The following is a 26,040-nucleotide window of genomic DNA, read 5'->3' as shown; positions in this document are numbered from 1 at the left end:
TCTCTCTCTCTCTCTAACTCTCTCTCTCTCTCTCTCTCTCTCTCTCTCTCTCTCTCTCTCTCTCTCTCTCTCTCTCTCTCTCTCTCTCTCTCTCTCTCTCTCTCTCTCTCTCTCTCTCTCTCTCTCTCTCTCTCTCTCTCTCTAACTCTCTCTCTCTCTCTCTCTCTCTCTCTCTCTCTCTCTCTCTCTCTCTCTCTCTCTCTCTCTCTCTCTCTCTCTCTCTCTCTCTCTCTCTCTCTCTCTCTCTAACTCTCTCTCTCTCTCTCTCTCTCTCTCTCTCTCTCTCTCTCTCTCTAACTCTCTCTCTCTCTCTCTCTCTCTCTCTCTCTCTCTCTCTCTCTCTCTCTAACTCTCTCTCTCTAACTCTCTCTCTCTCTCTCTCTCTCTCTCTCTCTCTCTCTAACTCTCTCTCTCTCTCTCTCTCTCTCTCTCTCTCTCTCTCTCTCTCTCTCTCTCTCTCTCTCTCTCTCTCTCTCTCTCTCTCTCTCTCTCTCTCTCTCTCTCTCTCTCTCTCTCTCTCTCTCTCTCTCTCTCTCTCTCTCTCTCTCTCTCTCTCTCTCTCTCTCTCTAACTCTCTCTCTCTCTCTCTCTCTCTCTCTCTCTCTCTCTCTCTCTCTCTCTCTCTCTCTCTCTAACTCTCTCTCTCTCTCTCTCTCTCTCTCTCTCTCTCTCTCTCTCTCTCTCTCTCTCTCTCTCTCTCTCTCTCTCTCTCTCTCTCTCTCTCTAAAAGGACATCGCTTAATCACTTAAGTCAAAACAGAGCAGGCTTTAAAATGTAGATACCATGATATCAACTTTATTTCAAAGATGATTTGATATAGGTCTAGCACTAGCAACATAATCTTAGGCCTTACCGAAAGTATATTATTCCTGCCTTCACCTCATACGCTGTTGATGCTGTCTCAATACCTTGTTCTGATGTCTAGCGCTAGGTGGCACTGTGCCTTTTTGATAGAAGTGAAATACTCGCTCATATTCACCTCTCGAGGAACTAGTCCTATGCAGACAACAAACAAAAAAAATCACCGTACCCCTCGAGAAACTCACAAGGATGGATCTGTTAGTCCTACATATGTGGTAGGCTATGTTTTCCACTCCCTATATATAAAACACATGAATAGAGTATGATATATGCGTTGAAAAATGAATAAGCAATAGCCTATTGGTAGGCCAGTAGTAGCCTAGAACATAACATTAGAGGATTGGGGGAGTAGTACAAAAACGCTCAGGGTATGGTAGACATAAGATAAGAAAAACAACGGAGCTGAATGTCTTTTAAATTGTTGCATATTTCACAACAAATGACTTGAGTCATATATGGTTTCATGTAGCCTGTTCCATTCATTGTTTTGTAGGGAGTGAAAACATCGTCCAGTGAAGAGTAGGAGTTGGCTGTCAGCTAAATTAATACTTCATCCCCTACAATTATTCTTAAATTGCAAAAGGAAAACACCAACATTGCTGAAATCTTTCAATCCCGCGGTGTGACAATTTAGATCCAACGCGTCAAAGAGCGCCAGATCAGAACCCAAGCGCACCACAGGAAAACAAAGCAGTATCTGGAGTGTAATGGTTTTTTCATGAACTATTTCCATTTATGTCTAAATTTGTCGGACGAGTCCTTTTATGATCGACAAAAGTGCATCCTGTGCAATTGCAGATACGCCTGTCTAAATTGATATTTAGAAAAAACATTAACTTGGGCAATTAGCTGGATGTCTTTTGAATGAGAGTTAATTTAATAGAAGCGCAAAGGTAAATCATCTTGAAGAATTCTTTCAAACACATTATTATTAGAACTATATATAGGGTAGGCTACAAAAGTTGATGAGGACATTACATTTTAATTGCTGTAATATATTTAGCAAACAGTAAAATAACATGACATGTTCACTGTGGTTTATGGTCTATTTCCCGTGCATTACTTATTTGAACAGTGCATATTTCACAAGAGATTACTTTTTATTTTTGTAAAAAATGATAGCCTACCATTTCAAGCCTGCGGATCCGTAAAGCCCAAACTTGAAAACACGTATATGTGAGATATTATGGAGTGCAAAATATTGTTATCGATTATGGTATCCTACTAACACAATCCAGTAGATCCGATGCCATTGATCTTTTAAGGGGGATTTTTTTCGTGGGGTAACAAACAAATGCTCTTTTTGTCAATTTCAATTCAATTTCAATTCTCTCTCTTTCGTTCTCTCTCTCTAGCTCTCTCTCTTTCTCTCTCAGTCTCTCACGCACACACACTCTAACTATTGACTTGCCTATCACCTAAAATACATGAACATTCAATCATACATAGGGCCATATTAATTTCAATAGTTCTACAGCCCTGTTGTCGCGATGGGATGTGAAACATCAATATATCACTATTATCACTGGCGCTTGTATTTTGATCGGATACATCTTATCTCTCAGCAGCAGGCTTTAAATCAAAGAACACCCCCTCTTGTGCAACAATAGGCCAGTCCGTTTAACAGACCTCAGAGGGCAATGTTGCAGGATTAGCCTAGAGGGCAATGTTTCAGGATTAGTCTATAGATAGGCCTATCACGCTTCTGAAAATAGCATGATGCATTTACATTTGATTGTTATTTTCAGAGTTTTTATAATAACATAAGTATTACAGGAGTCTACGTTTTAGAAAGGTTGACTCGGTCGTTTAATTTGCCGGCTGTCCCCTTCATTCCAATAAACATAAGATAAATTGCGATTTGAATTATTCATTTATAAAGTAAACAGATTTATGGTAATAGTCGAGTTAATCTGAATGGAAATGTTAATCTGTTTTGCGTTGACAATACAAACTCCGGGCCAGTGATTGTGCTCCGGCATTTGTTTAAGAAAAGCTATTGTGAGACCATTTCCCTTTGACTGAGTTTAAATTAATTTCCTACATCTCCATTTCTATCAACAATTAAGGAAATAACATAGGCTTAATTTATACTAACATATAGGCGTGTATTCATTCACAAGTGTATGTGATCTAAAAACCCACAATGAGATTGATCTCAAACAAAAAATGAAAGTTTAAATTGCATAGGCTATATAGATCATACATTTAAAATACAATGGAGCAAGTAACACACCTGACACGGGCTATAATACACTTTATTTGAGAACGGTGCTCTTTTAAGATACACGACGTTACTCTCTCGTTCTGTGTTTCTCATCCACATCTTGGACCACCTTAAAAGATGGTCCCTCCCTCGGCATTGGCGCTCCGCAGCCTCCGATTGGCGAGGACCTCATGGATGGAATTGGTTGCAGAAATGCAAAACTTGTTGCTGGTTCCCTGAATGCGTTGATCTCACACAGCGCCAAGCGCCAGACAAGAGTGTGATCTATCTCTGAATTGCTCCAAGCTGGAATAGACCACATCAGAATCGGGAGCAAAAGGAGTGCGTTATAGCCTACAGAGTGCAAGAGTGAGGGACACAGCCGATAGAGGTTCCGCGCCTACTGGGCGCTTGGTGGGCACATGATCAGGGCAGGTTGGACTATGCTGTCAAGCCGCTCTGTGATGGTGGAGTGCGGGTAGTGAGTGCTGGAGGCTCCGGGACACGGTGGTGCAAAAGCAGCTCTCCAGATAGCCATCATGACTGGGCTGGATTTTCCCTCCGGACTTGTAAAATTGCTTATAGTTCAGTAATAAGACATTTCACACAGAACTGTGGGAAATGTTTTCTTTTGATTGCAAAACAACGACCAATTAGAATTGTGCAGATTGCCGGTGGATTTCTATAGAATGGGATCTTGAAAGGACACTCCAAACTGTGCGTCCTGGGACATTTGACGAACTGGAATAATGAAGTGGACGAAGAAGATAGTTATGTGTTTATTTCAATTTTCATAAGCCTTGTGAACTCTGTCAATCATAAATCAAAGGAGGGGTTTTTGTCAAGTTTGTAAAGAAGAATTTGCTTAGAAAACTTTGGAATATGATATTATATCAAAGTCACATTGCAAGCGAAACATATTTTGTATCATCTGTAAATTAAAGGAATAAACAAACGCCTATAGAAATAGACGGAAACGAGCAAGGACAGACTGTATTTTCTTGCTTCGTTGTCCTCTCCGGTTTATTTTCGCCACAACACTTTAGGGACAAGTTGGATATTGGAAAAAACTATGAGAACTTATTGGGTGAGTGAACCGATTTAAGATCCATGGGCTACGTTTTAAATCAGAACTTTTAAGATATCAAAAAAATCTATTGGGGCATTCTCTTCTATTTTCGTTTTTGTCCTCTTTTTTTGTGTGGAGATTCACAGAAAACCAGACTAAAGCTAAACTGCCTATGCCAGGCGAGCTGGCTGTCATGCAGGATTGATATCGGGAAGTATGTTTGGGCTTGAGCAGTTTGGTTCTCAGATTAATAGCATAAACCCTGGCCAGTCAGAGAGAAACATAAACCAGCCAAGACTGAACATGAGCTCCCATTACAAAAGCCCCGGCTTTCATACCGGAGGCCCGCCGGGAGCCGTGGAGCCGGGCATGGGCCCTTTGAACGAGCCTCCGATGCTCGGGCTCAATATGAACATGAATGGGGAGCAGTACGGTGGCTTTCACGCGCGGGGCCACTCGGAAATGCATGCAGGCAGTGGACTCCAGCAGCAACAGCAGCAGCAAGGACCCATGCATGGATTTTTCAACAACCAGCAACCTCATCAAGGCCATCCCCACGGCCACCAGTCTCACCCTCACCAACACCACCCTCATTTCAATGGGAACTTTGGAGGCCCAGACCCAGCATCATCCTGTCTGCATGGTGGCAGATTGATGGGCTACAACAACAGTGGCATGGGGCCTCAGCAGGGCTTTGGAGAGGGGTTTGACCCCATCGCTGAGGGCCAAGCAGGGGACGGCTTCTCCCAGCAGCAGCAGCAGCAGCAGAGATCTGGTAACATGTCTGAGTTCCAGCACAACGGCCCCCCTAACGGCAACCACGCTGTTCCTGCCCCCTGTCTACCCCTGGACCAGTCACCTAACCGGGCAGCATCCTTCCATGGTCTGCCCTCCTCTTCCTCCTCAGAGACCCATGGTCTGGAGCCTCGACGGATGCCCAATCAGGGTGCTGTGGAGGGATTAGAGTATAATTTCCCCAGCGAACCCCCAACTGGACATTTTGAAGTACCTGTATTTTCCCCCTCAGAATCAGAGTCTCAGCTTCCTCACTTTGGACCAGGAAGGCCGGTGGCCGGTGGCAGTTTCCCTGGAAACCCTGTCATGGCTCGGACACCGGGAATACAGGGCATCTCCAAAGGGCACCAGCAGCCACCCCCACAGCCCCAGCAGCCTCAGCCTCCCCCACAGCACGGAGTGTTTTTTGAGCGCTTTGGGAATGGCCGTAAGATTCCCGTGGGGATGGAGCTGGGGGTTAGTGCTAGACACCCTCTCATGCAGCAGCAGCAGGCTGGTTTGATAGCGCGACAGAACTCATGCCCCCCAGGCCTCCCCCGGCCTCCCCAGACTGAGCCGGGCTCCATTAACCCCAACATGCTGGATGGTGGCGTCATGATGCCTGTCCAACACAACCAGTTTGAATATCCTATTCACAGACTGGAAAATAGGGGCCTGCACCCCTATGGGGACCCCATGTTTAATATGCAACAGCCGGCTCCTCCTCCTCCCGCCCAACAGCCTCCGAATCAGAGGCTGCAACATTTTGACTCTCCTTATATGAACATGGCTAAAAGGCCCAGATTTGAGTTCCCTAACGCACACGGAGGGGAGAATTGCGGCACGTGGGGTAGTGGCATGCACAATGTGCAGGGCATGGAGAACCACCTCTCTCCCTCAGCCTACCCTGGCCTACCTGGGGAGTTCACGCCATCTGTGACAGATGGTTTCCCCCCGGGTCCACTCCAGCACGCTGGGCCTGAGCAGCAGTCTATGCAGCAGCGGCAGAATGCGGCCATGATGATCAAGCAGATGGCCTCTCGGAACCAGCAGCAGAGGATGAGGCAGCCCAGCCTGCAGCAGCTGGGTCACCATGGCGACGTACCTCCAGGCCCCATGGTTCATGGAGGCCCAGTGGGGAGCATGCCGCAGCCCAACTTTGACAGGGAGAATGGGGGCAGGATGCCCAACTTTGAGGGTCAGAACCCTCATATATCTCAGGAGAACTGGTTCCCCGGTTCTCACCCACCAGGAGAGATCATGTCGCGGCGTATGGGGGTAACGGGTGGGGAGGCTGTAGCCCACGACATGGGGCTGCAGCAGAATGGAGTCGGTATGATGTTCAGGCCGGGCATGAATGGGATGGGCATACAGGAGCCAATGAGGATACCTGGAGATGGACACGTACAGGCTCTCCACTCTCCTGGTATGCACCCCCAGTTTGGCAACAACATGGGCAATCTCTCCCAGATGCAGTCCCCCGGAGCCGGGGTAGGACACCCCAATGCACCATCAGAGAGGCGGCCGACTGACTTCCCTGCCGGGCCTCCCATGGGATCTCAATCAACGTTTCCTTATGGAGGGGTTAACCGTCAGGGGGCACCACATAGCAATCCCCAGGGGGTGAACACCTCACCAGGGAGCTACCCTCCACAGTCTGAGTTCCCCCCAGGCCAGCGATCCTCTGTCAGTAAACTTGGGGCACTCTCCCTGGGGAACTTTAGCAAAACCAGCACTAAAGACAATGTTTTCGGGCAGAGCTGCCTGGCGGCCCTTTCCACGGCCTGCCAGAATATGATAGCTAGCCTAGGGGCCCCCAACCTAAACGTAACATTCAACAAGAAGAACCAAAATGAGGGCAAGCGAAAACTGAGTCAGACGGAGCAGGACATTAATAGCAGCACAGTTAACGGGACTGGCAGTGCTGGTCCTGAATATTTTCAGAGCGGCACTTCCCAGAACAGCCAGATGCCTGGCAACGGGAATAGCAACATTAAACCTGCAGGTCAAAACCAGACGCTGCAGGGGGAAGCCAGTGCCCTCTCCCCAAATTACAACATGGACGCTACCCCATGCAGTGAGGGGAAAGCAGCAACAGGGAACGGGAGAGGGAGAGGGAGGAGAAAAAGGGACAGCGGGCATGTGAGCCCTGGGATCTTTTTTTCCTCTGACAGCGGAAACCCTGTTGTAAGTCCAGGCCAGCAACCCCCTTCAGCTGGCGTTGGGGAGAGGGGTGGGGGTACGCCCCATGAGAAACCCCTCCCATCCCCCTCCTGGGGAAAAGGAGGTGACCTTATGCTGGGGGACCAGGCAGACCTGATGTCTTCTCTGGACAGTGGCATTCAGAGTGTCACCAAGTCTAACAGTAACTCACCGCGCATAGATTTTCCTGATGATGTCAGCGCCCACTACGGCAACGAGGATGAGGTGTCCTCTAGCTCAGATGCAGGAGGTGCTCCTGCCTCCAAGCCCAACCGCAGCCCGCACATCACCGGCTCACCCAAGCTGCAAAGGGGGGAACAGGGCCTGATGAATGGGCAGAAGCCCCTAGGCATGCAGGACATTACCAATCACACTACCTCGACACCCGACAGCTATGGACTGAGTGCTGGTGTGGGGACAGGTGGCAATGGAGTTGGTCACCCGGGAACACCTGGGATGGAGCAGATACGCACTCCATCCAGCACCTCTGGCCAGGATGACATCCACCCTCTGGAGATATTGCAGGCCCAGATCCAGCTGCAGCGCCAGCAGTTCAGCATCTCAGAGGACCAGCCTCTGGGCATGAAGAATGGCAAGAAGAGTGGTGACTGTCTCTCACAGAACGGAGACAATGAGCTGGCGAGCTGCAGCCCGGATGCTGGGAAGGGCTCAATGGGCACTATTGACCTTGACACTCTGATGGCAGAGCAGCACGCCACCTGGTACGTGCCCAGTGACAAGGCCCTGATGGATGGGCCAGAGGACGACAAGGCCATGGCACCCTGGGAAAAAAACAAGAGCCAGAATAACAGCAAAGAAGGTAATTGAATATGCTCTATGGTTATATTTCCCACTTTATTTTACTATCTGATTAGTACTGTCTTATTGCTGTATTTACACACACACGCGCACGCGCGCACACACACACACACACACACACACACACACACACACACACACACACACACACACACACACACACACACACACACACACACACACACACACACACACACACACACACACACACACACACACACACACACACACACACATCCGTCTAAGGCTGTCACTCAACATATCAGCACATAAACCCAATGTTGTTTTGCATCCCCGTTTTGCATCCCCGATGAGTAGAAAATGATATGAATGCTATGTAGCCTATGTCTGCAGTTATTTGAAATGAGCTGTTCTATGGAAACAGGTAGATCAGGTATATCGAGTTTTATATGTAGGCTAGAAAAATACATAAATAATTGATTATGTTTTTCTGTGGGCCTATAGGACTACACAGGGGATAGGCTATTGGACCACAGGCTAATTAACTATTCGAAATAAAAAATCACTAATCAGGAAAACATTTTAAAACGGATTTATTGTGATTCTAAATAAACATTAGATTATCATTTGGTGCGTGTTATGGATTATTCTATTGTTGAAGAACTTCAAAGGAACAGCGCGAGAAAAGTAAACATTTCCTGTGGTGCTTTATCGGGGTTTTCAGGGTGAACAACTACACTGAGAAGATGAATAGGTTTCCGAGATGCGTTTTCACAGCAGGGCTTCCCCTCCATACACATCTGTTGGTTTTTGTTATTACTATGGGATAATAAACGGGATTGGAGAAAGTGGATTGATTTTAGATTAGCATACTATTGGAAAGGGCAGCATTGTCAGGATATATGAAGAAGAGTGATATTACTATAAACAAGAGTAGCCTATCTTAATCTTTTTTATTTCGAACCTTTTTTCTCTCCTAAATATGATGTGTCCTCGAAGAACAGATTTTCATTGAACATGATAATATGATACTAATAGAAAATAATACTATAATAATAATGGTTGCGTCATTCACTTTTTCTAATTTGTTTAAAACTTTTGGTTTTATTGTAGACTATTGCCAACCACTTTTTCGCCAACATGGTTCAGGAATAAAATGCTTATTTTTTCACGAACAAATTTAAATTCTAGTATTCTAGTAGCCTATGCCACGAAACTGTTGTAGTCTTTAATTTTAAGTGCTTGTTGAAATTGGTATAGTGTGATTAGAGACGCTGGCTGGCACTTTAAACATTTTACGTAAACGGTTTGAAATCCTGTCAATCAATCACTAACAACACAAACAAAAATGATCCTGTTTTTGGATTACCGGTCATACATAAGGCATCTGGTTTGCTTTATTTCATAAATAGGACATGAAATAACATGCATTTAAAATAATAATAACAATTATTATTATTATTATGACCTATTATTATTTCCTATTATTGTTTATATTCGGACTGTGCTATAGCTACAACAGGGACTTGGATTATTTTTTTAAAAGCACTTTTTTTCCCCTTCAATTCAATCCAGTGCTGAAGTGACTTTTTATTGACCGCTCCTTCATCAATCAAAACCTACTTCAAATAAATATTTAAATTATGAATTCAATATTGCTGATTTATGTCGTATTTTATGTCGCAATATTTTTCTGTGCAATTGTAATGTCTTTTGTGTCTCGATATTATTTTCTGAGGCCACTCTTTTTTTCTATAGACATTTGAAAATCTATAGCAAGAATGAAATGGTAGTCAGTCAGTGCTGCAAAAGGCGGTAGGTCGCAGTGAGACGTTATTAAATCGCTACCGCCAGAGACGAGACACCAAAACTCTCTTGTGAATAGGTAGCCCCCAGCGCGTATTCACTATCCCTTTGTTCTGGCTAACTGCGGGAGCTGAGAGGAGAGGGGGGCGCAGGGCACGGAATCTGGAGTCATAGCGCATTGTTTAGGAGGCAGAGCAGTCAACCAGACCAGGCAGACACATTCTCGCCTTGTCCATAGTTCATTTTTCCAAGATCCACATGTCTTAGCAAGGCGCACTTATTCTTCAGAAAATGCACAGCAACAGCCACTTCGATTTTGTTAAAGTATTTCTCTCTCGTCTCTCCTATCTCCGCACATTTTTTCCTTCCTCAATTCAGCTCCTTGCAAGCACAAAACCCATGCTGCTCGGCTCGATCGATAGCTAGTTAGCACAAATCACGGATCTTGACAGTTTCTCATTTGAGTGCTGCAGACGGCAAAAGATGAAAAGGGGTTGAGGTGTGTTGCTGGATTTTGAGATTGAATTGGATGTTTTTCAAGAGACGCGCGAAATCCTATGCATTCAAACGAAACGCTACGCTTCAGATAAAGATAAATAGGGCCTTATGGGTTTAGTTGCACATATTCAGTAGGCTAGTAAATATTACCCCTATAGGCACAATCGATGAAAAGTTATATTCACTTGGAAAATGCTAAAGACCAGGATTCTGAAAGTTATGTTGGAAGATTTCATAGAACACACGTGTCAAACTTATTCCATGTAGGGCCGAGTGTTTGAGGGTTTTCGCTCCACCCTTGTATACGATTGACAAAATAAGGTCACTAATTTGTCAGGAATTCCCCTCACCTGGTTGTCTAGGTCTTAAAAAAAACACAAAAAACGCAGACACTCTACCCTTTGTGGAATGAGTTTGACGACCCTGTCATAGAAATGTGAACTGGTGCTCCGTAGAAGTGAAAGAAAAATATTGATGAATGTAGGAATATGTCAGTATTTTTTAAGTTGTGGAATCTATTTATGTTTGTTATTGATGTCTTGTTGCAAGTCAACCAGCTGGTTAACAGGTGAACACTAATGGTCGTTGCCTGAGCCTAAGATTTACAGTGACAGTTTAAAGAAATATTTTTTTTCGAATTGTCTTGTTAGTTATCAAGGTATAGTTATCCTATATAATAGTAGTAATAATAATAATAATGTTATAATGCTAATGATCGCTGGTTTACAATTCTTTTTTAAATAACACTTTTTTTTTTCACACAATTTCATCATGGTTCCTTTCTATATTCCTACATGATGTGGCTAATCAATAAAAACGTTTTAAGATCACACATTTCAATTGAATACACAGCACATTTTGCGTAACACACACATGGGGGGGGGGGTGCATAGGTCCTTACATCCTGGGAACTGCTTTAATAGTGGGAGTCCTGAGTGATTGTGTTACTTGGGCGCTTTATAGACTGCATTCAGTGTTTTTACGGGAAGTTGAGTTTAACTGCCCAATTGAGACAGGTGGGTTATGGGCCTCTGTTTATTTGGGGAGGGGGATGGTTGAAGTGACATTTGGCAATAGGCCTCCCTGTGCCTATAGCAGAGGTACGGGTGGTAGTGTCATGGGGAGGACAGGAGCTGTGGTGTTTGGGGCTCTGTGACTATAGGTGAGGTCTCAGCCAGTGCAGGAGTTGGGATCACAGAACAGACCGTATTCTCATATATATTGTTAATGGAGGTAATGTTTTCAGGCCAGAACGTGGTGCCAGAAGTGCCTCATATGTATATGGGATTTAATAATATTGTTTCATTGAACAATACTGTTAAAGAAACATATGAGATTGAGCATAGATAATGAGAAAGTCCAGCTTGCCTGTTTGGGAGTGTGTTGTGTTTTCTGTGTTGATGTCTGTTTACCCTGTGTGTCTCAGCTCCCCCTGTATGAGTTTCCACTGTGGTTTAGAGACCGATGTGTTTGTCAGTAACTTCCCCCATTGGACCCGTCCGTAGCTTATTCTGTCTGTGTGATAAACTACCATTCAGCCAAAGCTATTCACTAAGACATAGCCATGTCTATTGTAGGCATGAGGCCCATATACTGTATGGCCTCCGTATGCCAGTGGGTGTATATGTGAATGAAGGTACTTGGTTGCGTTTTCAGCAAAATGATGAGAATGCATTTCCCCCTCCTTTTTCATCTCCTTTTCTCCATCTGGTCTTCTTGTCTTCTCGTCTTCTCGTCTTCTTGTACCCTCTTCGCCTCTCCCTCTCTGCTCCTGGTATTATAGCCAGGACCTGACGGGTTGTTCTGAAAGACCTGCACACTCTTGATAACAAGCAACTTGTCGCCCTAGGAAATGATTCAGTTGGTTTTATTTTTGTGAGTTTTTGCTTTCCGGTTGGACCACACAGGGAATGTTATTTACGGTGTGTGTTATCACTTTGTACATACTGTGCTAGGATCTGTCCTCTGGATTAATACGGTATCTCATGCAACAGACTGACTGTTCTAGTGGTGGTGGAGTGACTATTAGGTAGAGCATGCGCTGGCTTGCTGTTGGCATGTGTAGGAGAGCAGTGGATAGAGAGGGGACTTTTCATGCTTAGACACCCTGATTAGGAGGCAATTTAATCCAGTGCAACAGGCATATTGACATGCCACCTAAAGAGACCTAGGAAGAAAGGACAATGTTCCTTTAAGACCACCCCACCTTCCCACCTTAGTTTGTTAAAATCATACTTATCGTATTGACATTTCATTCCAGGGACAACTCATAAATCACATGAGTCATTTTTATTTCCCTTTTTTCCTTTCTTAAAGCAGAAAATAGATGTGATTGACATTTGTTTGAATGAAGAGAAAACAGCTTGGGGCGGTCCATGTTCCAGAACCCTCCTTGCAAGGCGTTGCGTATTGACTTCCTTAACAACACACACCCAGGCAGCATAGTGTTCTCTGCACTCTCCCATACTGCAGTAATAATAATCATTATCATAATCATAGCAATTAGCCCTGGTAATATTGTTCTCAAAAGTGCAAATTCATCCTCTGGCACCTTCTGTGAGTTAACTTGGTTATTGACAGATACAGAGAGGCTAGTGATGATACAGAAGGCTAGTGAGGATACAGAAGGCTAGTGAGGATACAGAAGGCTAGTGAGGTGTGTGTCGTGTCTTTTGTGAGGAATATATTATAGCTATAGCCGCAAACGGCGTAAAAGTGCAGACTTTGAGATATTTCAAGTTGGACCTTTCCTCATTTTTATGCATTTATTTTCTTATGTCTCTTCACAAAGTAATTTCTGTCTCCCTTTGTGAATTGATCCCTAGGGTTGAAGGAATGTCACACAATTCCTACACTATCAGCATGAATCAGTGGGCATTAGGACTGCTTTCACCATGTAAGTGTGTTTGTTCATTCCTTAATCCCCCCAATCGACAGTTACCGGGGCTAAGACAAATATGAGACGCATGTAAATGGGTTTATCAGCTGGAGGGACCAGAGGTGTATGTGTGTGTGATGAAGACATGGAAACTCTATAGTGTGGGTTTATCAGCTGGTCCAGAGGTGTATGTGTGTGTGATGAAGACATGGAAACTCGATAGTGTGGGTTTATCAGCTGGTCCAGAGGTGTATGTGTGTGTGATGAAGGCATGGAAACTCTATAGTGTGGGTTTATCAGCTGGTCCAGAGGTGTATGTGTGTGTGATGAAGACATGGAAACTCGATAGTGTGGGTTTATCAGCTGGTCCAGAGGTGTATGTGTGTGTGATGAAGACATGGAAACTCGATAGTGTGGGTTTATCAGCTGGAGGGACCAGAGGTGTATGTGTGTGTGATGAAGACATGGAAACTCGATAGTGTGGGTTTATCAGCTGGAGGGACCAGAGGTGTATGTGTGTGTGATGAAGACATGGAAACTGGAAACTCGATAGTGTGGGTTTATCAGCTGGAGGGACCAGAGGTGTATGTGTGTGTGATGAAGACATGGAAATTCGATAGTGTGGGTTTATCAGCTGGAGGGACCAGAGGTGTATGTGTGTGTGAAGACAGAAACATGGAAACAGCTGGAGATAGTGTGGGTTTATCAGCTGGAGGGACCAGAGGTGTATGTGTGTGTGATGAAGACATGGAAACTCGATAGTGTGGGTTTATCAGCTGGAGGGACCAGAGGTGTATGTGTGTGTGATGAAGACATGGAAACTCGATAGTGTGGGTTTATCAGCTGGAGGGACCAGAGGTGTATGTGTGTGTGATGAAGACATGGAAATTCGATAGTGTGGGTTTATCAGCTGGAGGGACCAGAGGTGTATGTGTGTGTGATGAAGACATGGAAACTCGATAGTGTGGGTTTATCAGCTGGAGGGACCAGAGGTGTATGTGTGTGTGATGAAGACATGGAAACTCGATAGTGTGGGTTTATCAGCTGGAGGGACCAGAGGTGTATGTGTGTGTGATGAAGACATGGAAACTCGATAGTGTGACATCATGTTTGATTTATGCAGACTTGGTCACAGGCTTGTGGTTTCAGACCTTTGCTCAGGTGTCTTGTATGCTGGAATAGACTCTCTGACTTGTAGTGAAATGGAAATAGTTGCTGGTAGTCACACCTCTCTCAGTTCCAGCTCTGAGAATTCATCACAGTATGATAAAATTATCTGACAAGTTATGTCAGGATTCATCACAACTTATTTTAGCTTCACGTCCGTTTGGCCTGCTTTACGTCAGTTTGGCCTGCTTTACGTCAGTTCGGCCTGCTTTACGTCAGTTTGGCCTGCTTTACGTCAGTTTGGCCTGCTTTACGTCAGTTTGGCCTGCTTTACGTCAGTTTGGCCTGCTTTACGTCAGTTTGGCCTGCTTGAAGTACAATCCCCGCTAGTATGTAGTACATCCACAGGAGACCCCAATACATTTGTAAGTATCACTACTACTGATGAACTGCTAGCACGTATAACACCGGCTCAGCTGAGTGCAGTAGTAGCATAGTTAAGCCGTGGAAAAGTGTGTAGTCTCCTGTCTTATAAATATTGCAGCTCATAACAGAACAATTACATGGTTTCTGCTTGTAGTTCTGCTTGTAGTTTTGATTGTCTAGATGTTACTGTGTATGTGTGTATCCACTGAATGCTGAGGCCTTTGCAATACATTTACCACCAGTGACAGTCAAAGGAGGCGTGTTAAAAAATGTCTTTGTGACTGATGTAGAGAGAAAAGGATGAAAAAGGTTCCATGCCTTTTGCTAGCTGGATTTCTGACTCTTCAAAATAGCAGTGTTTTGTTTTCCCTGGGGAAGAGCGCTGAAATAAAATCAAACTTGTCTGTGTGTGTGGGTGTGAATATTCCCCTTGGAATGGAAGGCTGAGTTTGTCTGGGAGATGCAGGGTGGAGGGGTGGGCACCGGAGGCTCCGGTTGCCTGGATGTATGTGACACGTTTCCTAATGTCCAGGGTCTTAATAAGCCAGTGCCCAGAGGGACTGGAAAAAACAAGGCATCTACTATTCCTGTAGAAAATGAGATATATTTTTACATGTAGCTACCAACAATCCCTGTAGAGTTGATTTTAACATAGTTTGTGAGAAATGCAAGTTGACTTTATCAATTAAATAGATTATAATCCTTAAAACTCTCTCTGTTCAGCAGAGGTGTACCATGCTAAAGCTACTAGGCTTTGTGTGTGTGTGTGTGTGTGTGTGTGTGTGTGTGTGTGTGTGTGTGTGTGTGTGTGTGTGTGTGTGTGTGTGTGTGTGTGCGTGCGTGCGTGCGTGCGTGCGTGCGTGCGTGCGTGCGTGCGTGCGTGCGTGCGTGCGTGCGTGTGTGTGTGTGTGTGCGTGTGTGTGGAGGTGTTGTCATAACGCCAGCAGCAGTTATGTTATTTGGCATACAGGTAGTCGTCAGATTTCTTTAATTCGTATTGAAAAATTGACAAATGAGTTATGACACCAGAGCTGTTTCTCTTGGGAGAGAAGAGGAGAGACTGATGGAGTACTAGCGAAAGCGAGAGAGATGGAAAGAAGTTTCTCTTTTTTTCTGGGAACATCTTAGGTTTCGACTTGCGAGGTCGAGCAAGATGGTAATGGCTGTCGTTTGCCTCACTGTAAAGAGAGAAAGAGAGAAAATAAGTCTTACATTTTCTCCACAATTCCATCCTCTCACCTTCCTTATTATATATTTTTTAGGGCAGTTTAGATACTCAGATGTTAGAAACAATGGTTCAGATTTTTTTAAACAGCACATTTGAGTCTTTTCAACAGTGGAACTGTCATCACTAAAGCTTAATACTGTCATTATACCACACAGCAATATCACCTTTAACTCAATAATTATAATTATATTTTATTTACAGTTTTAAAATTGTGTTTTTTCAACTTTGTGTTGTTGTCTTGGAAATGGAAAATGATTGATTATATTTTACATAAAAAATAATAATTGTGCAACCAGTGCTAATTATTTTGAAGACATTATATGTACATTTCCAAGTAAATCTTTATTTTCTTCAATCAAGGGTCAATTAATTAATTAATAACAGGATAATTATTATTTCAGTCAATTATATTCAGTCATTTTATTTCAAGTGTTAAACTATTTCTATCACAAACACATGAAAGTGTAAGATTCCTTGAATTGACCAGCTACCTTCCCACATTGAGGACTAGCTGAAATAGGGATTGTATGTTAAGGGTTGTGGCTGAGCAAGTCAGCCCCCTAAACCCATTCCGACCCCCCTCCTCTCCTAGCGTCTCCCTAGCAGATGCTCCTAATCCCTACATTTCCACTGTTTTCATGAGTGGTTGGGGTTTCCAAATGGGCCAAAAATACATACACAGAGTGTGTAGTGACGGACTGAAACAAAATAGAGAGCGAGACGTAGATCAATATGTCACCTACTTGGATGACATGGATGACAGGTCCTGGACATGGTTTTGATTTATGCAGGAGGTACTAAATCACTTCCCGTGTTCCCTTTTGTGTCTAGTTTCCTAAGCGCGTCTTGCGGCCTGAGGGGGAGGTGTGTGTGTACGAGGGGATGGCTGAAGGGAGAGAGTTTACTAGAGAAGGGGTGAGGAGGAGCGACCGGGCCAAGGCCTGCCTGGGCAAGTTTTTTTCCTTCTTGTTGCAGGCCAGAGAACAGAGAGGAAATTCAAACCAAAATAACCCCTGTGCCCTCGCTTGAAAAATGTGCCCCCTCCATATCCACCCTTCTCTGAGGGGAAAGGTCAACCTGTGGCAGTGGGGTTGAGTGGGGGTCGGAGAAGGCCTCCCATGCCATACTCCCCCACACCAACTACCAACCCCCAGGCCACCATCAGATACCTGGGTCAAACCTCCAGTAGTTCCCATATTCCTCGCACAGGGATTCCTGTAGCCCCTCACCAAGCTAGTTGAAAGCAGATAACTTAATGATTTTGTATATATATTTTGGTGATTGTGATTTAATGTGAAGCCTTGCTCTGCTGGTCGGTCTGCTTAGTGCAGTAGAGAGGCGCCGGATCACATGTCCTGCTCTCAGGTACCATGAGCCTTCAGGAAAAGTGTTAAAGACCTAAATGACTAACCTTTAAAGTATGCTCTATGGTAACAGAAATGTTACATCGTTTTTCTGTGTTCTTTACCAGCACTCCTTAGATTGTGGAAAAAACAGACTTTGTATCTGTGCATTGTGCTCGCGAACTTAGAATCTTCTCTAATGTCCTTAGTGTTAGTTTTTTATCATAGCGATCTATTAAATTAAATGTGTCTTCTAATTTCTAATTCTATGGTTGTTATGCTACAGGAATCTGATCTGAATTCACTCACTGTCATAGGAGCAGAGGCCTCTAGGTGTTTTCACCAGAGAGAGGCGAAGGCGGATTGGGCTGGTTTGTGTTCGGTGAGGGTAAGGTCGAGCCCCGGGGAGCACAGGGTTAAAGGTGAAGTGTCGTCATAGAAGTATAGCTTGGGATAGAATGGACCTTGGAAATCAATGTGACGGCTCTGTGAAATTCTCTGGCTCCGAAAGAGAGACCAGCGAACACCAAGACACACATATACATAGTCTTATTTAGTACAGTGCCTTGCGAAAGTATTCGGCCCCCTTGAACTTTGCGACATTTTGCCACATTTCAGGCTTCAAACATAAAGATATAAAACTGTCTTTTTTTGTGAAGAATCAACAACAAGTGGGACACAATCATGAAGTGGAACGACATTTATTGGATATTTCAAACTTTTTTAACAAATCAAAAACTGAAAAATTGGGCGTGCAAAATTATTCAGCCCCCTTATGTTAATACTTTGTAGAGCCACCTTTTGCTGCGATTTCAGCTGTAAGTCGCTTGGGGTATGTCTATCAGTTTTGCACATCGAGAGACTGAAATATTTTCCCATTCCTCCTTGCAAAACAGCTCAAGTTTCTAATGCACACATCTGCACAAGGACTTGGTACACAATGTGCATTTAACTATCATAACACTTCATTTTTAACTGCCTTTACAACATAATAATTACCATTAGCTTCATCAGTTTACATTAATCGTTTAATAAAATGTTTAGGTTGACAATTATAGTTAGATTGTGAGAATATGACATTTATTGTCGTTCAATAAGGATTCCTTCCCAGTGTTGTTTACAGACTTAGAGAACTGATGGCATGACGTGCACTAGATTCAGGCCGTCAGCTTCCGACATATTGGTGTCAGCCAGACAGAAAAACCAAAACAGAGCAGTGTGCTGTGCTGTGCTGTGTGTGTGTGTTCTCTTCACAGCACGCTAGTGGAAAGCGTTGTTCACCTGTGTATATCGTCACGAGCTGTGTCTGTGTGTCTGTGTGACGGCTCTATAAGCCTACGTGGAGGAGTCACACTGTAAATCACACACGTTTAGAAAGAGGAGAGGAATAGAGGTGGATTAAAAAACGGAGCGTTTGAATTGCCTTTTTAGACTTGTAATATGGTTAGGGATATTTAACTGTATTTGTGGTTCAGCTTAGTTGGTTGTGATATTATTGTTTTCTTCTTTATTGGGTATTCGCCCTGTGTGATGCTAAGCACTCGTTCTCTGAGATGAATAGCCTATCACTGAGATATCACTGTGGATATGAACAGTACGCTGCATGGCAAAATAATGCGAGTCATTGAACAGCCTTAACAAGGTTTTATTGAAAAGAGATTCCACAGCTTGTAAAATGTCACGGTGATTTGGGATTTAGGCCTGTGTGATGTAGAATTTCACACTGACGTTTCCACTTTTGAACCAATATGGTGCCGTGGATAATGCTTAACATTTAAGTGTAGCGTGTAGATTTTCCACCAAAATTCCATCTCTCTCGGCTCCCAGGGTATTACCTAGAAATATCCACAGATACACTACAATTGACTGGCTTACTCCTTAAATGGAGAGCTTTGTATTTTTTCAAGGAAAATGTTTCTCTGCTTGTAATAATACAATTTGAGAGGTACTTGTTTTGGATTGTAGATACTTTTTTTTAATTATAAAAACATTTTAAAAATGTAACTAGGAAACTGGTGGCAATCACAACATTGTAAATGATTGTTTATGTGAAAGTATCATTGGTAATGCTAATGTTTTTATTTTGATATATAAAGTAACGTGGTCACACGAGCACACGTCTGAGCATGGCTCTGGGGCAGTGGGAGTGGATGCTTTTGACTGTGTGTTTACAGTCCTTGTCCTTGCATGTATGAGGCTGGGGGCCATGTCTGTCTGTTTTGGGACCATGCAGACTGTGTGTGGAGCGGCAGCTGAGGGCTGGTGTGGATATGGCAGCAGTGGCGGTGGTTGGCGGTGTGTTTTGTGGCTGTGTTGTCAGATTGCTGTGTGTCAGCAGAGAGCCAGGGGAACGCTTGGCTGCCTATTCAGGCCGGTGTGGACCCTGCTGTGCCCAGCTACCATGGGCTGTCGGCGGGTGCTGGAGGGCACAGTGCTGGGGATGGGAGTGGGCGGTAGGAGGAAGCACTTGGAGAGGGGGTTGTGGTCCAGGCTCACTGAGTGTGGGTGTCAGCCATGCAGAGGTGTATGGCAGGGCCCTCTGGCAAACGCTGGCTCTTGCCACCATCACCAACTAATCCCCACACCCACAACCCCACACACCCGTCCCCTCCCCCTCTGCCTTCCTCTCTCCCACACCGTCGCTCCGCTTAGTCTCCAGAGTCCTTGGGTGATTTGTGCGGAGGAGGAGGGAGAGAGATGCGGGAGCGGCGGGAGCTTGGCTGCGTGACCTTTTACCAAATCCCTCCGCTTTTCCATTCCAGTGGTCGCTGCCCAGACAGGCTGGGGGGCAAGGCTGCCTCACTACCTCCCTGCCTTCCCGGCCCTAGCCCGTCCACCCTGCCTCCTTCACTCTCTGTCCTGACCTGTCCTTGTTTCTCTGGCTGCATGTTGTTAACACCGTGTCATAGTTGCTCCAGGGAAGTAAAGGAAGGGAGAAATATATACAGAGAGAGTGAGAAAAACAAAAAAGCATTTGGGAAGAGAGAAGAGATAAAAAGGAAAGTGTGACACAGAGACTGTTTTGAGGTCAGAGTATCTTTTCTTTTCTTCTCTCTCTCTGTTCTGTCACTTTGTTGAGTAGTGAGGTGGGCAGATCAGAGTAGTGATGGTGTGATGTACAGGCCCTGTGCCTAGAGCAGAGTGTGTATCATAGTCTCCTGTCTCTGACGCCTGTACCTCAGCATGTCTGAGCTATTTAGAGCTTGTCTGTCTCTGCGGCTACGCTCCCACTCAAAGCAGTAGTAACAACCTGGGGCTGAGGAACACAGCAGAACAGTGTTTTGAGTGCTAAGGACAGATGGGAATAGCCTGATTGATTTTTACAGCAGGTATCCACCATGTTCACGCACTCTTTTTTTTAGAATGCTCAGAGCATGCTTGGAGGCAGACCCCAAACGCATGATGCAATGCTGCAGTCACCAATGGGGCTTACTGAAACCAGCGATAGTAAGAGTCTGACAACCTCTCTCTCCTGTTATCTCTACCTCTAACTCCTTGCCCTTCTCTCATTCCTGCCCCTCCTACACTCTCAGAATGCTGCTGGTCTATATCATGGCAGATGCGTGTAATTTAGCCGGGCACTTTCTGTCCTCGTCAATCTACCTCTCGCAAATGTTTTCTTACACAACGCAATTTGACTCAGAGGATGGATTATGCATCTCAACCGGCAGCGTTCCCCATGTCCCTCTAGAATTGCACGGCTGATTTTTATACAACCTTCGATAAACCTATATATGGATTTTCTGGAAGCTTGGTTCCATTTAATATAGGTTTGACACCTCGGTGACGTGGGGTCGATTCTGCAGCAGGGTCATTATACCAGTAAATTAGGTCATGCAGAGTTAAAGGTCAGCCTCCTCACAGCCCTCTGACCTCATGACCAGAGGTTAGGGAGGAGTGCTCCCCATTTGCACGGGTGACCGGGACTGACAGTGTGTGTGTGTGTGTGTGTGTGTGTGTGTGTGTGTGTGTGTGTGTGTGTGTGTGTGTGTGTGTGTGTGTGTGTGTGTGTGTGTGTGTGTGTGTGTGTGTGTGTGTGTGTGTGTGTGTGTGTGTGTGTGTGTGTGTGTGTGTGTGTGTGTGTGTGTGTGTGTGTGTGTGGTCCTCATAGGCAAGGAGAAGGTGGGGGATGGGTTTAGAGCGTTGTCGTTTTCCAGCCTGCAGGATGGGGGTGGGAGAGGGAGAAGAAGAGGGGTTGTTGAGGTCATTTTACTGCACAGATTTTGAGTGGGATGGGAATTAGGATCTAATTTCGATATAGGATTTTATGATTAATTCTAGTGTTGACATATTGACTGAAGATGTTTATTTTGGTTGTTGAGGATGAATGAATGTATCCTTAATGTTCCTCAGTGCTGGCCCACTCACTAACCCTCTCCTCTCTCTGTGTTTGTTTCTCCTGTGCAGAGTCAGAGCTGTCTCAGAGTAAGGCTGGAGTAGGGGTGGGGGCCCCAGGGCCCGGAGGGGGCAATGGGGGGAGCCACCTGCAGTGCCTGTCTGTCCACTGCACAGATGAGCTGGGGGACAGTAAGGGCCGAGGGGGGCCCGTCTCCTCTTGGCGCTCCCTGCACTCCGACATCTCCAACCGCTTTGGGACCTTCGTGGCTGCCCTGACCTGAACACAACCAGGGCAGCCCAGAAGATGGAGGGAAGATCAGAAGAAAGAGAGAGGGGGGGGGGTGGAGAGAGTCAGAGGCAGATGATAATGAAGATGACAGCAATGATGAGGATGATATAAAGGTATTGATGATGAGGATGACATAAAGGTATTGATGATGACATAAAGGTATTGATGATGAGGTAAAGGTATTGATGATGAGGATGATGTAAAGGTATTGATGATGAGGCGTCTGCATTGGCTCTCGCCTGTTCAGGGAGAGAAGGACATATACACACTCATACACACACATCAACACATACACACTCACACACACTTTTGGGCACAAACACATACACACTCACTCATGCATCGCTGGACTATACAGCTTGGGCTCTATTCAGTGGTGCCCACATCTGGGAAACCTCAAATCATCCTTTTAGTTTTTTGTTGTTTTTTGAAGAAAACAGGAGAAATGTCAATGGAGGAAAGGAAAAAACTAAAACTGAGAAAACAGAAAGACAAAATGTCCTTGGCTGTATTGGGATAGCAGTGTTGAGTCTCTGTTATGTTACATTCTTTAGACATGAAAGTTGTCTCTTAGTATTTGGGAGCTCTGTGATTAATACCCCATCCTCACCAGCTGTACCCTGTACCTGTACTCAGTGACCTCCTAGCCATGGTTCTCTCTGTGGGTTGGAGGTGGTACCACCCACCATGCCTGCCCCCAGCCTAGTGTATAGATCACTGGGACTGGGCTTGGGTATGGCCTCAAGCAGAACCACCCTGACCCATATTCACCCGTTGAGGGACTCTGGTCATCTTTGTCAGCCAGAGTTTGGAGGATATGTGTGTGAACCAGCCCTTCCTCCCTCCCATGGCTCTCAGGGGTACAGGGAGAGGAGAGCAGCCCTCTCACCAGGACCTCTCCCTCAGACCTGGAACCCCATTGTTACCCAGAGACACAGGAACCTGATGAGATTTGGACCTTTTGAGACACTGTACCTCACAACCTCACCAGGCCATCCTCCTGGTCCAATAGAACTGGCCTGGACCCTGAAACGGGGAGGAAGAGTGGGAGGGAGAAATAGTTTATTTTTGGTGTGGGTATCTGCAAAAAGGGATTCCTGAATACAAATTCCTCTCTTTCACTCATTTCCTCTTCCATTTAGCTTGGGCTCCAACACAGTTATACAATACAGCCAATGTAAACTGTAGGGGAGGTCAAGGAACCATTTAATAAGGGATTTGAAAAAAGGAATATTGGTATTGCACATGTAAAATAAGAGAACATTTGCTGTGTGTTAGGCAATCTTGTAACCTTTAAATAAAGCTTCTGTTGGATTTGAATTTGTGAAACAATAGATGGAGGCCTGTGACGGCATCTTACCAACTGTTTCTTTCTTGTTTTCTTTTTTGAATAATATGTAAAGTGCAGTCGTCTGTTTTCCTGCATATTGTATATATCTGTATATGTTTTATTGAGTAACTAAATAACAATAAATATGACGTTAATGGTGAGTTTTATGATTGCTTGTTTTTATTCATGTTGTGCCCTTATATTTGTCTGTCATAATAACAAAGTCGCAATTTATGAATGAAAATAACATTTAATACTGTATAATAATATAATAATGGAAATATTGCTATACTCTGAAGATATCTCATATATATATATATACCTGTATATATATATATATATATATCACAAAAATATTCATTGGGATAAATTTGTCTGGGGAGGTTCTGTAGTCTAAATCAGCAACATAAAACAACTGGCATGAAGATATTATATACTAGTAATAATTAATAATATTCTTCCTCTCAGCATTTTTTAAAGGCCCACCTCATTGCCTGTCTCGCCTCGCTTTTTGTCTTCTCTGCCCCCATCCCCATCTGCCTCAACCCCCCCCCCAGCTCACTCTCACTCACCTGCTCTTTATGGGCCATCTACATGGATGGTTAATGGTAATCAATAGCTCCCCAGTGTGCCAGCCTTGAGGGAGGTGGAGACGTCAATGCTGTCTAACAGGGCTAGTGATCAGCCAGCATCCCCACCATCAGCCTGCCTGGGAGACACTTACACACACATGCACGCACGCACGCACACACACACACACACACACACACACACACACACACACACACACACACACACACACACACACACACACACACACACACACACACACACACACACACACACACACACACACACACACACACACACACACACACACACACACACACACACACACACACACACACACACACACACACACACACACACTGTATCAGTCTTATACAGCTTCTGTACTGGGAAGAATGCATACATGTACACCAACACTGCCTGCATACAGCCTAAATATATGTGTGACTGTGAACTGTGAACTGTGCTCGAATGTATACGAGTGTGAACTGTGCTCGAATGTATACGAGTGTGAACTGTGCTCGAACGTATATACACACACACACACGGATAGATGTGATGTGGAGATATTGATCAGTGTTTGGGTGAGATTGACATTTAATGCGTTCATGTGTTATTGTGCATGCAGCTTATGTATTATTTTTAGCAGTGTCAATCCACATACACATTCAGACCATTTCACTTGTTCCACATTTTGTTACTTTACAGACTTATTCTAAAATGGATTAAATAAAGGTTTTCCCTCATCAATCTACACACAATACCCCATAATGATCAAGCAAAAACAGTTTTTTTGACAATTTATTAAATTGCTAATTCATTAAACATGAAAAGCAGAAATACCTTATTTACAGATCCTTTGCTATGACACTCTAAATTGAACTCAGGTGCATCCTGTTTCCACTGATCATCCTTAAGTGGTTTCTACAACTTGTTTGGAGTCCACCTGTGGTAAATTAAATTGATTGGACATGATTTGGAAAGGCACACACCTGTCTATATAAAAGTCACAGTTGACAGTGCATGTCAGAGCAAAAACCAAGCCATGAGGCCGAAGGAATTGTCCCTAGAGCTCCAATACAGGATTGTGTTGAGACACAGATCTGGGGAAGGGTACCAAAACCCTTCTGCAGCACTACAGCACTGAAGAACACAGTGTCCTCCATCGTTCTTAAATGGGAGAAGTTTGGAACCACCAAGACTCTTGCTAGAGCTGGCCGCCCGGCCAAACTGAGCAATCGGGGGAGAAGGACCTTGATCAGGGAGGTGACCAAGAACCTGCTGGTCACTCTGACAGAGCTCCAGAGTTTCTCTGTGGGGATGGAAGAACCTTCCAGAAGGTCAACCATCTCTACAGCACTCCAACAATCAGGCTTTTATGATAGAGTGGCCAGATGGAAGCCACTCAGTAAAAGGCACATCACAGCCCGTTTAGAGTTTGCCAAAAGGCAGCTAAAAGACTCTAAGACCATGAGAAACAAGATTCTCTGGCCTGATGTAACCAAGATTGTACTCTTTGGCCTGAATGCCAAGCGTCACGTCTGGAGGAAACCTGGCACCATCCCTACAGTGAAGCATGGTGATGGCAGCATCATGCTGTGGGATGTTTTTCAGCTGCAGGGACTGGGAGACTAGTAAGGATGGGGGAAAGATGAACGGAGCAAGCTACAGAGAGATCCTAGATGAAAACCTGCTCTAGAGTGCTCAGGACCGTGGTAAAGGTTCACCTTCCAACACAGGAGTGGCTTCGGAAACAGGTCTCTGAATGACCTTGAGTGTCCCAGCCAGAGCCCGGACTTGAACCTGATCAAACATCCTTGATATTTCCCCAAAAAAGACATTTGCAAAAATTTCAGGAATACTGTTTTTGCTTCGTCATTATGGGGTATTGTATGTAGATTGATGAGTATTTTAAAAAACATTATTTTTTTGATTAAGGTTGTAATGTAACAAAATGTGGAAATGGTGAAAGGCTCTAGATACTTTCCGAATGCACTGTTGCGTGTCCCAATATAGCCCAAGGCTTACTTAAACTACTTTTGGTATTTTTTGGACTAGTGTAAAATAGGGTGACTGCTTACTGAATACACAGCATTTCAAGCTTCTCTGTTGTTGACGAAACCTTGAACAATGTTGCTTCATACCAATATGCAGGATTTTCTCTGTCATCTCTGTCTGTGTGTGCCAGCCAGCAGACCTGTTTCAGACCTGTCTCACCTTACTGTACCTGTCTGTCTGGTTTACCTGTCTCTCCTTGCTGTACCTGTCTGACTGTCTGGTTTACCTGTCTCTCCTGACTGTACCTGTCTGTCTGGTTTACTTGTCTCTCCTGAC

The 26,040-nt window shown here is 44.6% G+C and overlaps 1 protein-coding gene across 3 annotated transcripts; it reads left to right on the top strand.

Moving 5' to 3' along the window:
* The first annotated feature begins 3,307 nt into the window (after positions 1–3,307).
* LOC124036313 (transcriptional activator MN1-like) lies at positions 3,308–23,297 on the top strand. 3 transcript variants are annotated; one of them, XM_046350737.1, is made up of 3 exons: positions 3,308–7,933; positions 13,023–13,093; positions 21,587–21,606. In XM_046350737.1, the coding sequence occupies exons 1-2, from the start codon at positions 4,354–4,356 to the stop codon at positions 13,061–13,063; spliced, it is 3,621 nt and encodes a 1,206-aa protein (XP_046206693.1). In that variant the 5' UTR covers positions 3,308–4,353; the 3' UTR covers positions 13,064–13,093; positions 21,587–21,606. The 3 variants fall into 3 exon arrangements, with proteins under 3 accessions (XP_046206693.1, XP_046206692.1, XP_046206694.1); XM_046350736.1 differs by lacking the exon at positions 13,023–13,093 and having other exon boundaries at positions 21,587–23,297; XM_046350738.1 differs by lacking the exons at positions 13,023–13,093; positions 21,587–21,606 and adding an exon at positions 16,668–17,791.
* The last annotated feature ends 2,743 nt before the right edge of the window (positions 23,298–26,040 follow it).

Source organism: Oncorhynchus gorbuscha, linkage group LG05 (assembly GCF_021184085.1).
Source record: "Oncorhynchus gorbuscha isolate QuinsamMale2020 ecotype Even-year linkage group LG05, OgorEven_v1.0, whole genome shotgun sequence".
Taxonomy (NCBI): Eukaryota; Metazoa; Chordata; class Actinopteri; order Salmoniformes; family Salmonidae; genus Oncorhynchus; species Oncorhynchus gorbuscha.
This window is presented reverse-complemented; position numbering and strand designations above follow the sequence as displayed.